This window comes from Colias eurytheme, chromosome 5 (assembly GCF_061535395.1).
Source record: "Colias eurytheme isolate Ceu_HAF_F1 chromosome 5, ilColEury1 Martin Lab GWU primary, whole genome shotgun sequence".
In the NCBI taxonomy this organism is placed as follows: domain Eukaryota; kingdom Metazoa; phylum Arthropoda; class Insecta; order Lepidoptera; family Pieridae; genus Colias; species Colias eurytheme.
Window position 1 is genome coordinate 7,884,472 of NC_142984.1, and position 15,452 is coordinate 7,899,923.

Genomic DNA, 15,452 nt, shown 5'->3' on the forward strand with positions numbered 1-15,452 from the left:
ATATAATACGTGTGCAGATGTATATGTATAAGTGAGTGAATGAGTGTGTGTGTGTGTGTGTGTGTGTGTGTGTGTGTGTGTGTGTGTGTGTGCGTGCGTGCGTGCGTTCGTGTGTGTGTGTGTGTGTGTGTGTGTGTGTGTGTGTGTGTGTGTGTGTGTGTGTGTGTGTGTGTGTGTGTGTTTGGGTATGTTTAAGCTATTACGGAATATTATAAAATGTAGTGTAGAAGCGCCTCAGTATCCTCATAGGAAAGTGTTTTTAAATAATGAATAACTGTTTTTTTAAAATCACGATGATTAAGTCTATGTATATCCAAAATATTATTAAGACGATTATAGAGGTAAATGGACCTTGCTTTAAATTGGTGTTTAGCAAAAACTGTTTTAGTACATATAGTGTTAAAAACGTCTTTCTTTCTCCTTCTATTTTCAGTTGATTTGTCAAAAGGAGCCATTTTACGAATTTTAGTAGTAACTAAAAGAATGTACAACTGTCTAACTGTTAGAAGATCGCAGATTTTATATAGTTCCGAAGTTGAAAACCTTCGCGGTTTAAAATACATCACTTTAAGTAGACAACGATGGCCACGTTCCACGTCCAAGAGTTTAGTTTTATTAGCTCCACCCCAGATAGGGATACAATAGTTAATTACAGATTGCACAAGAGATTTATAAATTTGGTTAATGAGTTCAGGAGTGGTTATATGTCTTAACATTTTAAAAATCCATATAAATTTCCGGGTTCTTTCATTAATATAGTCTAGATGGCAATACCAAGAGAGGCGATAATCTAAAATTATGCCTAGATATTTAGTAAAGGAGACTTTTTCAATTAAATTACAATTACAATTCAAGTTATTTGTATTATTACATTCATGAAGTTTTAAAGAAAAGTTATTATTAGGTTGAGTTCTATTGTTTATTGAGAAACAAATATAATTCGTTTTTTTAATGTTTAATGTAAGTAAATTCAATTTAAGCCAATCATAAATCTTTGAGAGACCCAGTTGAGCAATAGAGTACACCATATTCCATGAGCGCCCAGAAAACACTATAGCGGTGTCATCTGCGTACGAAATGATTTTACCACCATCAATAGGAAGGTTAGTAAGATCGTTAATGTAAATTAGAAACAGAGTCGGGCCAAGGACACTACCCTGGGGTACACCAAAAGTAATGTCCATATCCCGACTCACTTGATTATCAATTTTAACTCTTTGGGTGCGGTTTAACAAATAATCCGTTAACAATTTAAGAGGTGTTCCCCGAATTCCTACACGCTCTAATTTGTGAACAAGAGTGGGAAAAGAGACGGTATCGAAGGCCTTTTTTAAGTCCAGAAAGACAGTTAAACACTTATTTCCTAGGTCAAGTTGGTCTATGATTGAAGATGTGAGAGCCAAAACCGCATCTTCAGTGGATAACCCATGTCTAAATCCGTACTGTGAATTCGAGAGTATACAGTTTTTTTCAAAGAAGTTTAACAATCTATTATTTAAGAGTCTCTCAATAACTTTAGATAAAGCAGGTAAAACTGAGATTGGCCGATAATTATTGATATCGTCCCTATCCCCACCCTTGTGCACGGGGGTAACAATTGATTTTTTTAAGAAGAGTGGAAAGACGCCCTGCCTGAAACACAAGTTTGCAAGATGGCTAATATGAGGGGCAATAGCAGTTATACATAATTTCAAAAATTTTGTTGGTATGTTGTCCCAGCCAGGGGCACTGTCAGATTTAAGAGACATAACTACACTTATAACTTCGCCAGGGTCTGTTTCTAAAAGTACAAAGGATGAGCTTGGCTGAGCAGGCAAGCTAAAACTGTTATTATCTGGAGAGACGGATGGAGGATTATTTAAAAGATCATCTGCCAGAGTTTTACCAATATTCGCAAAAAAGTAATTCACAGAGTTAAGAGAATCAGTAGACGTTTGTTCTAAGTTAAGTAGGTCTTTACAATGCGATTTATTTGTCTTAAAGTGAGTTATTTCTTTAATAGATTTCCATAATTTCTTCGAATTCTTAGCGGATTTTGCAAGTAATTGTCTATCATATTTACGTTTTAATTTTTTTATCAAGTTGTTACAGTGATTTCTATATCGTCTAAAGGTAAGTTTCAAAATTTCATTGTGTGGATCAGATCGAAGTTGAAGCTGCATTTTGTTTCTGTTTCGGATACATCTAAGAATGCCCTTTGTTATCCAAGGCTTGACAGTACGTTGGTTCCTCGGAAGATGTTTAGTAATTTTACTTTCTTCTAATGATTCTGTAAGGTACTTTATTAGACGTTCTGTTACTATATTAGGATCATCACAAAAAAGCAATGATTTTAAATTTTTATTAAGAAGTCTATTATAAGCGTCGTCGTAGTCAATATATTCAACATTTTTTTTATTTATTCTTGAATTTTTAATAATTTTTGAGACACTCAAAAATACAGATAAATGATCAGTTACGGTAGTATTCAATACGGCAATATTAGCAAGAAACACTTCCTTGTTTACTTTCAATATGATGTGGTCTAAGCAGCTGGATTCCCTTGTGGGTAGCTTATGGCCAGCTACTAGGCCATGAGTAGCTAGCATATTTAAATAGTAATTTTTATTATTCCGGTCATATGTTTGTTCGTTAGCACTCTGGATAAGATTAATATTAATGTCTCCGGTGATAATTATGTTAGATGATTTTATATTTTCCAAGTAGTCATTTAGGGACTCAATGAAAGCCGACGCATTTTGAATCGATGGAGAGCGATAAATTCCCAATAAGGTAAAATCAGTAATCATTAATTGTATGCATGAGGCATGTTGAAGTTTAACTTCTTTTAATTCTGGTTTAAGATGAGATTTAGCGTAAATTACAACACCATCATTTTGGTTAAAATATTTGGTTGATTCCAAAGCAACATAATTAGGTATTTGAGGTATAGGTTTATCTTTGTCCAGTCTACATTCCGTCAGGACTAATACATCACAGTCAAAATTTAGAAGCGACATTGTTACTAGGAAATCATTTATATTACGATAAATGCTTCTTATGTTTTGACATATTATAGTCAGGTCATTTTTTTTAATGCGTATGTTTTTTTCCAAATCCTGAATATCACAACTTACTTGCGTAAAAAATTCAGTCTGATCCAATTCTGTAATTGTATTTAATGAATCAACTTTATCCATTATAAAAGTAATTGTGCAAAGTAAAGGTATCAATATTGCATAATAAATTTCTTATTTTAGAATTTACATAACGACTTAGGTTTTTAAAAATCAAATGAAATAGAATGTTCAGTGACGAGGTTATCAATAGATAATACAGTTTAACATTAATTAGTACTATGAGTAGGTTTATATTGAGATCAACGTAAGTATGACAACGTAATTTACTATGAGCAATCATTGATTTGAATGAAAGCAAATTAATAGCAATCAAGAAAACAATATATAGATAGAGGCGTTCTAGAGTGTAATAGAGGTGTATATCTGTATTTAATATGTAAGTGTGTTTGTGTGTGAGTGGTATGAGGTTTAGATTTAGAGTATGAGTAGTGAGCTGTGTGTAATATGCTAACATTAAGGTATACAAAATAGAATTTACTGATGAGCTAGTGGAAAAAGTTACAATAGTTATATAGAATACAACTAGCACATCGCAGACTTGTTCGCTTAATATATTATAATAATTAATACAAGAAACAAAAGATAGAAACAAAAGTAAATAAAAGAGAATCTTGCCTACTAGTCATGCTTGGGACACTTGCTGCAGGAGGTGGTGGACTTGAGACTCATTTTTTATAACAATAATTGGAGAAGTTTCGTCCTTCCTCACAAAGACCCGACCAAACGATGTCCAACAAAATTTGAAGTTCTTAGATTTAGTGAGATCCCTTGCCAAAAAGAAAAGCCGGGCACCTTTAGGGGTTAAATGTTCGGTAACAAAAATAGGAGTATCTTCATTTGACGTAAAGCCCAAGTGCTTTGCTTGAAGTTTGCTTTTATTTCTAATATTGAACGATTTTGTCATCCTCAAAACATCCCGTTTCAACATGGTGGAAGTTAGTTCGATAATTATACGAGAATTTTTATTAGAATCGTTATTGCGATTATTAGATCGTACTCTGTAAATGTCCTTAATATCGGATTTTTCGATTTTACAGTCGATGTTTTTAGAGAGTTGTAAAGTCATGTTAATTAAATCTTCCTTTGTTTCATTAGTTAACGCGGGTACATTTTTAAATTCAATATTTCGTTTCAGATTATCCCTCTGTAAATCTTCGACTTTTTCCTCAAGCAAAGTAATGTATTCTTTATCCCTTTTGGCTTGAATCTCCATTTCTTGTATTTTTCGTTTATACTCCTCGTTCTGACTAGTAAGAATAGCTATGGAGCTATCGATGTTATTATTTGATTGCTGTATCTCTTTAATAGTCGCATTGATGGATTGAAGCTCCGACTGTTGTGAAGCCATAAATGAAGAAAACATAGCCATAAATTCCTCTTTTAATTTATTTAATTCGGTGCTTAAGTCATCCTCCCTTCCACGTTTCAATCTTTGAGTAATAAAACTTGACTGTGAGCTGTTATCAGCCAACTCATTAATGCGAGAATCCGAGGCAGATTTGTCTAAGCTAGGAGATGCAGTTAATGCTTTTTTAGTTGGTGGGCTACGTTTTAGTGGCATTTTTTTGTGAATATATCAATTTGTAGTACTAGGGTAACACAAGTCAAAAGGCGTTATAAAAAAGTGGAAATTGACCCAGTATGATTGTTTCATTCAGCACACTAGTTTCTTCCCTTTCCAGCCATATAGTTGGATCTCACTACCAAGATGACATGAACAATCAGGAGGTTAACTGATGTAAAGTTTTTAATTTTTTTATTCTTATAATAATTTCATGTGTGTGTTTACTTTAACAAAAATAAACAACACACTTATGATTCCTCTCACATTTGCTAATAATATCTGTAAGGCGTCGTCGGTTCAGGTACCAGGATATCATAAGTCCGTAGGAGGTTGAATGCCGCCAACATGTGATTATAAAAATTAATTATTATGGTTTTAATCGTTCATTCATACCTTTTCATTAATTATCTTCGGCAGCAAGAGAGAGAACCATCAGCAGGCGATCTCATTCATTTAGCAAATCAAGAATATGCACGTAAACGTAGTTCCGTCGTACTAGGAGCGCATAAGTAGCGAGAGGTTTTCACCTTAACAACTTCACAATCACCGTTGAACTTCTTGCTCGTATGCTATCCTATTATTTGTGTTTAAATAATTAACTTTGAAATTTGATTTTTACGAAATACAGAAACTGCTTATACACACGTCTACTCGCGAACGTTGTCCGAACGGAAGAGGATGCCTTGTGGTTAAGTGTTTTGCTAGTTCATTCATCAAGGTTAGAAAATCAATGAATGGTTAATGGTTAAAGCGCTGAAGTGGTTGGACAAAGCAATTGTGATTAAGATGAAAACTTGGCACGATTTTAGGTACCGAAACTTTAGATTCAGTATGTTTTGGCTATATCGATTGCTTGATTTGCATTTGCTTGAAGGTAATTTGAATGTCAGACACTTTATACTCCATCTCAGACACTTTATGAAATAACCCTTTTTATAAACTTAGACTCTTTTATATTATAGGTCTTCAACAAATCTGATACACAATAAACACAATCCCTTTCACTGACACATTTCACAATAAATCAAAAGGTGCGAATGAATTATACCACATACAAAAGGAATCAATAAATTCGAATTAAAACAACATTCCCTGATTGAATAAACGAGCAAAAAGCGGTAGGAGAGTAGAAATCACACGATTTAGATTCCACGCTGAAACCAAAAAAGTCCTAAGACCATGTAACCGGGCTTTTAACCGATATTTATTAAGGTTTTGAACGAGAGCGATATACATTTATAGCGTCGTTTGTCTCCAATGAAAACTGGTTTAGTTCTCAATGTATAACTAATCTATTTCATTTATTGCTTATTTATTCGCCTGTTTATACTAGCTTGTAGGCGTGGCTTATTCCCACGGAGGTTGGAAAGGCATTTTGCTAGCTTCTGATACTGACAGCTTGCTATCCCTCCCTACTTTTGCTAGACACTTGTACTTTTGACTAATTATATTATAATCGTTGCTGTTGTATGCGCCCATATATTATATTTTCTGTGTTCCAAAGCTGTTTACACAAATAACATTAGCATTACAATTAGTAACCGTAAATTAAAACAATTGACCGAAACTATTAAAGTGTGTTTATGTTACATTTCACATCTCGCTAACAGGGCTAAATCAGAACCGTCCTGTCACGTAAATGGGAATCTTGTACAATGGCCACACCGTCTGTATCGAGTGCCTTTAGAGTTGTGCCATTAGCAATAAACATTCCGACCATCGAGTCTACCAATAAAGTGTTGTACCTTGCTTCTTATACTTTTACCTCTTTTTCTATCATAACCCCTTTCAGTAAGGCAATGTTTACATTCAACATCATTCTATGTGAGTACCTTGTAAGTTCGTACAATGATTAATTACTAATTTGTTCGCTAGCTTCTGTATTATCTTTTTCTCTGGCTTTATCCGTTCGAACTTTGAACTGTATTTTCATCGTCTATTGTATATTCAAATATTAAGCATGCTTTATCTTTTTATCCTGCTAAGTTTGCACTCGTACCATTCTCGTTTACATATGTCACACTTTACAAGGTATAAATATGTATATTTTAGACGTAAAATAACCAATTCATTTGCTTGTATATTTAACACAAGACCAGATGTAAATGTAGCTTTATACACTGGGGTAGATCCCTTTAAAAATAATAAAAAGTGCAAAAAAATCGCAGTCGGATGAAACCCATTAGAAAAGGAGGGGAATATGATGAAAATTAAAGGAAAAATAAATTACGGTCAATCCGAGTTCGGGAAGTGGGAGGGGGGGAGCTTTTAAGTGAAAAAAATGGTTTCTCTCGATTTCCGACAAAACTACAAGTCCTACGGAAAAAAGTTCAATGGTAAAGTTGTAGGTAATAAAAAAATCTACAACTTTTGTATTGACAATTTTTTCACATAACCTCAAAATTTAGGTGAAAAATTCAAAAAACCAAGTTTTTGGTTTTTTATTTTTAACTACTTCAAAATTTATTTTTTTTCTACGACATTTGGTAGAAACTTGCTTTATTATGTCCCAAATACACTGTAATTTATTTGATTGAAAATATTTATTTTTTCGCCTTATTTTGAATTAATACCAAAAAAACAACCTAATTTTCAATCGAAAAGTCACCCGTCAAAATATCAGCTTTTTTCAAAAACTGGGGGTGCCTTTTATTAATTGGAATCTCTACTTTCATATAGTGTAAAAAAAATAAACACCACTATAGTAAATGTTCTCAGGAAATGCATACAAACAGTGTGATAATGAGCTTTTACTAAATCAGGCACACTTCTCGAACTCTATATCTTCTCTTGTATCGGCTTTTCGGTAATATTTCAAAAGAAAAATAATTATCTGTTCTAAGTTTAATATTTTACAGCATATTCAAAAGCAAAATGATGTCGATAAAAACATTTCAGGTAGTTCGAGAAGTGTGCCTGATTTAGTAAAAGCTAATTTTCACACTGTTTGTATGCATTTCCTGAGAACATTTACTATGGTGGTGTTTATTTTTTTTACACCATATGAAAGTAGAGATTTCAATAAATAAAAGGCACCCCAAGTTTTTGAAAAAAGCTGATGCTTTGACGGGTGACTTTTCGATTGAAAATTAGGTTGTTTTTTTGGTATTAATTCAAAATAAGGCGAAAAAATAAATATTTTCATTCAAATAAATTACAGTGTATTTGGGACATAATAAAGCAAGTTTCCACCAAATTTCGTAGAAAAAAAATAAATTTTGAAGTAGATAAAAATAAAAAACCAAAAACTTGGTTTTTTTAATTTTTCACCTAAATTTTGAGGTTATGTGAAAAAATTGTCAATACAAAAGTTGTAGATCTTTTTATTATCTACAACTTTGCCATTGAACTTTTTTCCGTAGGACTTGTAGTTTTGTCGGAAATCAAGAGAAACCATTTTTTTCTCTTAAAAGCTCCCCCCTCCTTTTTCCCGAACTCGGATTGACCGTAATTTATTTTTCCTTTAATTTTCATCATATTCCCCTCCTTTTCTAATGGGTTTCATCCGACTGCGATTTTTTTTTGTTTCAAAAATTATCTACTCTAGTCTATTAACTGTAAATGATTACGAACGCTGAGTGAAACCTAAATCCATACATTTGTTACTTCAGCAAACAAGTTCAGTATTGTATAGCCTTAGAAGTTTATTTCGCTTCTAGTTATGAACAAACATTGTGTCCGACTTGCTTGTAAAATTATTTGTGTAACCGGTGACTAATTATTATTAAATAAACATTGATATTTGGCATAGAAAATGTTTGAATTTCAGGTTGAATGGATCCCATACTTCTAGAATTTTGCCAAGTTGCAATTTTTGCACGCCTCATAAGCGAAGCGTTGAGGTGGGTACTACTGTCACTTCGCGCAAAACATCTGATTTTTCAAACTTAAAATTTTTAAATGCACCATCGAAAATTTTTTCGGCATTGTGATAGAAACTTGACAGAAATTTGCATACGAACATACCTATACGTATACGAAAATTATTTTAAAACGCATAATATTATCTGCTGTGTTAAAATTCATAATGGTTAAAGTACCTACCTAAAAACCTTTGTTAATAAATATTAACGTATAGTAAAGAAAATACTTGAAATCATTTTAATATTTCGTAGTACATAAAAGAGGTTTAGAATACATTACCCATTGCGTAGCCGTCAATCTTGTTATATTATATTATTAAGCTTGTTATATCCCAGGTAGTTTATGTAGAAATATGGACAAATTGATGGTAGCAGTTTCTAAATTATAGTTACAAAACCCTTTAAAGACGGGACTTAGAACTAGGAAGCTACCGTTTATCTTAAATTTATCTGCGAGGTAGTAAATTTTAATACATCAGTATATAATTGGCAATTAAGTTAAAGTTTATAGCTTAATCAACATAGAGTTACTTATACAATACGAGTGGGAAGTATATAAAGTCGAAACATATGATACTAAAATGAACTTTGGTTGTAAACGCAGCAGGTTACTTGATATTAAATATCATGGGAAAGTATTTGATTAATATTAGTATAAATAAATCAAATTTTAGGTTTTATGCTTCGACATGCTTAGTAACGATGCAATGATTGATAAATTTAACGCACTAGTGACTATTTCGAACCGTTGTTTCCAAATACCCCTTGATTCATAGCTAATTTATTTAGTAAATAATTTGATATCATATTAGATCAATATTCGGTCTTTGTAATTTATTTTTCTTTCATATCGCATAATTGTATTTTTATAGAGTTGTGTAATTATTGAAATGTTGAATACATAAATGTATGTTGAGATTAGGGTCATAAAAAAGTTATACTATACAGTATACACCATATTATACCTATCGTTTCTTCAATTTTACAATGCAGATTTGTCGAATGCATCTCGGTACATATATGAAGTGGATCGTAGGTGAGTTCGGGTTCTTAGGAATCCTAATCTTTTTAAATATAGGTAAAGAAATATTTCAATGTATAAGGATTAGTATTTCTTTTCAATTCTTATCAATAATCAATATGTATCCGTTATATTGTGGAGAAAGACATTTTCTTCACAATACTTACAAAATGTTAATGTGTGTTCGTGAGATTTTTTATATATGTACCTAGTACAATACATCATCTGTATTGAAATTCAAAAACCATTGCATTATAAAATTAATCTATAAATTTAATTGGTTTAATGAAGCGAGTGAGATTAATAGACGCGTAGACCTTGTAATAGAGTAATTGCTTAAAATTTTAATGGATACAATAATTACAGGGTTTTATAGTGACCTTTAAAATATCTTTACATCTATGAATCACTAGTATTATAGATATTGACGTAAACGTGTTGAAATGTTAATAGAGCCCTATAATTATTATTTCATCCTGCTTTGATATATTTAATGTTTCCTCGTGATTTTATGTGTATTTAAAATATTTACAATTTAAAATAATTTTGACTGATTTGCGATTTTTCGTTCATAATATTTGTTCCGCCTTTTCCGAAGTCGTCGATTTCTTTTCAAGTCCTTATTTGTCTTTCTTTTTTTTCTATGAAGAGCTAAAAAAAAGCTAGAAGATTATGTGTTATTTACATACAAATACCTACTAACATTAGTCAAATTCGTTTATTTGCGTGATCTATCACGCATCCCAACATCAACCAAAAGAGTGTTTCGACCTTTGATTTCACGAGTCGTTTTATTTAAAAATAACCAACATAAACCATAGAAAACGACCGTAACTAAAAGACGCCCCAAGCGTTTGGTGCGTTTTCTATAGCTACTTTCTATGATTACATAAATTAAGTGTACTTAATATATTTAATTGTATTTTTTGCAGACTTTTTAACAAAATAACTCCAGAAAACATATTCATGAAAAATTAATTATTTAAGACAGACACTATGATACAATTTAAAGGACGAATTTGACAAAAGATGTTCCAAAATTGGTCACAAACATCGACCAGTATAGTCATCTTGTTATTGTGTTCAACAATACATTGAAAGCAGTATAGTTATACCATTACCATATCCGAAGACACGTCCAGGATAAAGGAAAGCGTGACAATCATGTTCATAAATACTCGATTGGTTCTGGAACTTTCTAGCCCAATCTAAAAAGACAGATTTCTATGGCTGCTTAAATTATGCAAGAACATTTGCAAAGTAATAGCAATTTGCCCGCGGCTCCACCCGCGTACTATTAATCGAAACGTAATTATTTTATAGTTTGTCTGTGGGTTTTCTCGTTACACAGACAAAGTAACTTTATTTGATTAGCCTGAAGGTATTTTCGTGTTACACTCAAAGCTATTTTTAATTATTTTTATGCAACAGAAATAGCTTTATCTAAAGTAAAAAAATATTTGTGTTTTCTTTATTTGCAATTAAATCAAGAGAAGAAAGAAAACGAGTGTGTAGGTGGTGTAGACAATACCTGTCTAAAACCGATAATGTACGGCATATTTTATACTAGCTGCTTCCCGCGGTTTCACCCGCATTGCTCCGCTCCTGTTAGTCTTAGCGTGATGATATATATGCCTATAGCCTTCCTCGATAAATGAGCTATCTAACACCGAAATAATTTTTCAAATCGGACCAATAGTTCCCGATATTAGCGCGTTCAAACAAACAAACTCTTCAGCTTTATAATATTAGTATAGATGTATACTACTAGGAGATGTACAGACTGTGGTATAGGGAACTAGATGTACAATTTTGCATTGGTTTAGGACTATCTATTATTAAAATTAAATCTGATTAGATTTCAGAAAGCTCAGATAAGCTTTTTGAAATTTTAAAAGATAGACCTGAAACCATCAAGATGCAATCTGTGTATTCAATAAATTAATATAAAGGAAAAAAGTAGATCATAATTCGCAACAATATTACTTTCGATTTTAAAATATTTGACCTCGCTCTGAAAAACTGCGTAATATAAGAATGAATAGTGAAATTGTTCAGTTTTTGTTACCAACCTTAAGCCGAGTAAAGCATTTACATGGAACAATAATGAAAGTACAATATCGTCTCGTTTCAATAGAGGTTATTTTTTATCGGTTTGTTGTCTTCGATACTTTTGTTTTTTACACTCCCACTTTCTTTATGCTAATCACAAAATTGTAAAAAGACAAATGCTTAGAAGATTAAATAGACTGTGAGAAGATATTACTTAAAACATTTTTAGTGAACGAAATTTTGTTTTAACACTACTTTAACGGTGATTATTTTTAACGAGAATCATGTTTTATTCAAGTGGGATATTTAGAAATAATGCAAACAAATGGACTACATCGTTTAATGATATAAAAGTATTTACAAATTGAGATACACATGAATAACTTCAACTCGTTCACTTTCATCACTCTCGCTGGTCGACGGTGGTGATGGTGAGCTAGATTTAACCGAATTACCATCGTTTGCATCTTTAGCCTTTGTTGTTGTGCGACTTGCTTTCGGAACTACAACCTTCTTTTGCTGTAAATAAGATCGAGTTCTGCAGCCCTGCTTGACGACCGGCTTTTCAGGGATGACTTTTTTCTTTATCTTTTGGATCACCTTAGCTTTCATCGCATTGTTATCTACACGCTGTTGCAACGGGCGCGAATGTTTACGAGTTGCCATTTCGTGGACCGATTTCAACCGCGTACGATCTCGTTTCTCGACTGTCCTTATTGGCTTGGCTTTATTCACCGCCATCTCGCGTGCGGCGATCAAACGAGCTCTGTAATCTCGTTTTCGTTCCGCCTCTGACCTACTCGAACGTGCCCTTTTCTGAATTCCCGCCAACTCCCTCAAAGCCCTGCGTCGGTTGCGTTTATATTTCGCTCCGAGTTTGGCAGGCATGTTAGCACTAGTTAAATTCACTGGTCTCGAAGTAATTCGTATGGGCCGGGCGGGACGGATCCGCTCCTAACTGACGTATCTCCCCTTCCGTATCCCGGGGTGTACTAACGCAATCGAAACTCCTTTATGTACGGCAGCGGATGGACGCCATAGAGCCTTCACACACTCTCTGTAGAATGTTGTTTTCTTTTTTTTTGCTTCGTATTATGGAGATGTAATATGCGGCGCGGTTGTTGCTTTTATAATTTGGGTTATAACTTTCGATATTAGATATGTAAAATGAATAAAATTTGAGCTTACTGACGTATCTTTTTAAAGTAATATTAGAATTAAACTGAATATTCAAATGGTAAAATTTTTCTTATTCATATAAATTTAAGGTCTATAAATTGAAATATTTATATCTATTGGAAAAGGATGTAAAAGTGTGAAGCAGGCTTTATCACGGCCATTTTTGCCGCGCTTCCCCGCGCCTCGGGCTGCAATCAATCGAATCTAGGGTAAGGCGATTTACCTCCAAGCAACGTTATATGCAACTCATTATATACCGACGTACATAATACGTATACATAAACCTTTCTCTGTCCTTTATTTCCTACACTTGGTAATATATGTTGTTTTTTTATTAACATTTGATATCTTATTCTCTTACAAGGTTTCATAGGTTGTTTTTATTCTGACTTTTGAAAGATCTTAATGCGTAGATTAGTTGTAATAAACTTTGATATTTGACTAGTTTGTTGAATGCAACAATATAAATATAGCACAATATACACAATACGACTGATAAGTGAAAGCATTAAAAAACCAATACTATAGTTCAATCATCTCAACATGGTCGTGATCACCACTTACGATTTCGTTTGAAAATGATTGTAATCTCGCCCATTATCGTTGCATTAAGTCCCAAAATGGCTATCGATCTACGCTATATTTGGCTACTAATCGAAATTGTTGAATAGAGCTTCCATTGACTGCAATTATTATGATGTTTATTTTGTTTTGTTATTTCTAATTGTTTTAATGGCTTAATTATTTTTGGTACTCTTTCAAAGCGTTTCAGAAGTTTGAACATGTAATAATGTTAAAACTCGTATGATTTCAGACAATTTTCAGAACAAGCAAATATTCTATCTACTAAAATATAACACTCTAATAACGCATAACAGGAAATTCAATATATGTAGCGGGAGTGTGTCCCTTGATCACTAATAAATGCTTCCTATCAACTGGATAAACAATAAAATTAATTATTATTATAAGAATTTATTTTATTTAGGCTGTTTATAAGAATTGTTTTATTGTTCGTAATAAATTTGTTCTAAGTAGATATTGTTGAAATGTACAATTTCCTCCTTAAGGAGGCAGAGCAAAGCATTATACTTACAGGCTGTAAAATATTAAATACCCTTAATTTCCGAAGAGATCTTGAAGATATCTAATTGACGATACATCAGATCGTTTGTAAACAACTTCTGTCATAAATCCTCAGGTGAATGGATTTCCTTATTGCAAATTCTCTTTTAATGGGACATTGAAGAGGTATCATTAGCGGTACTTATAATGAGCTCTAAAAAGCCTCAGTAATTCCTTCGAGTAACACCTTGAACTGTCACTCGAATACAATTCATTGATATCATGATTTATTAAATATTTATGCTTGAATTATTTATTAGACACGGATTTGTAATAGACGTAATGGCTGTTTTATCATACGACAAAACATTAATAATGGAAATTTCGTGAGAAAACTATTGAAGGAATCTTGTAATGTCCATTTAGATAGACATCAAAATATAACTGTAAATCATAATTTTTCAGTTCAATATTCCAGCTAGGTATTTATAATGATGAACCTTCTGCGAAGAAGTTTTATAAGACCGTGGTTACAAAATTTTAAAACAAGTAAGGTAAATAAAATACGCTACTTAGGTATTGGTGCTAAATCTAAAATTCGAGTTATTTTACCTGAAATTTCTCTTGCGAAATAATAGGAAATTTTCTAAATAGAACAAACCGCAAAGGTTAGAGAAAGGTGTTTGCTTAAGAATAAAGGATTTCCTATATAATCGTGACTCGTCTTCAACTGGGGGAAACTGTTTAACAAATATTCATCGAGATATAAGATTTCCTAGTCTCCTGTAACAGTAAAAGTCCAGACATGACTCAAACTGCTTTGGCTCCACCCATTCGTGACGTTGTTGTGCTGATAACGGATTCTTAGGGACCTTGACTGGTTTGAACTTTACAGTGAATTGTACAAGCTTTCTTAGCCCTTTATTGGCAATAATTTGAAACAAATGTTACTATACTTGCGCTAAATGGTGTGATTGAAGTAACGGGTATAGCTCGTTTTAATTTTATTGGAGCTATCATTGCTACTTGATTTCTTATTTCCTTAAATCATATATGAATTTAGTGGCCTATGCACAAATTACGTTTATATCAAAAGCTATTGACTGATTGGTAGGTAGTTTTGTTGAATGAAAGCGATTAGGAGGAGATGGAATTGCTGTATTGATAAACTTGACTAACAATGAAAATGATACGCTACTTGAATTCATCGATGATAATTCCAACGCGATTCTAATACTGTCCAACCAGTGTCAAGATCGTGATAAATTATTATATTTTTTTCTATTTTCAATTTCGGAAACTGGTTGTCCTCTTCTAAAGGTTATATCAAGTGCATGCTTACATCATTCTCTGTCTCACTAACAATAAATATGAAATCAGCATTCAATCGACCCAGCATTCGGTGTATACAATCTGCTTGCATTTAAATATGGGAATTTCGTCTTCACGGAGACATTTATTGAGGTAATGCATTGTCCTTACACGGATGGTCCGAGTGCCAAGATACTGTACGGCTTTGAAATGTCATTCCTGTGCAGACAGTAATGTTAAATCAGACAACATTAGAGATTCATATTATGTTCAGTATG

The 15,452-nt window shown here is 32.8% G+C and overlaps 2 protein-coding genes across 2 annotated transcripts in view; one reads left to right on the forward strand and one right to left on the reverse strand.

The window, feature by feature from the left end:
• Positions 1-15,452, forward strand: part of Cad99C (cadherin 99C) — a 147,175-nt gene that overhangs the window by 74,678 nt on the left and 57,045 nt on the right. The window lies entirely within an intron of this gene.
• On the reverse strand, positions 3,040-5,342 carry LOC149908550 (uncharacterized). Its single transcript, XM_090102308.1, has one exon. The coding sequence runs from the start codon at positions 4,678-4,680 to the stop codon at positions 3,742-3,744; it is 939 nt and encodes a 312-aa protein (XP_089958434.1). The 5' UTR covers positions 4,681-5,342; the 3' UTR covers positions 3,040-3,741.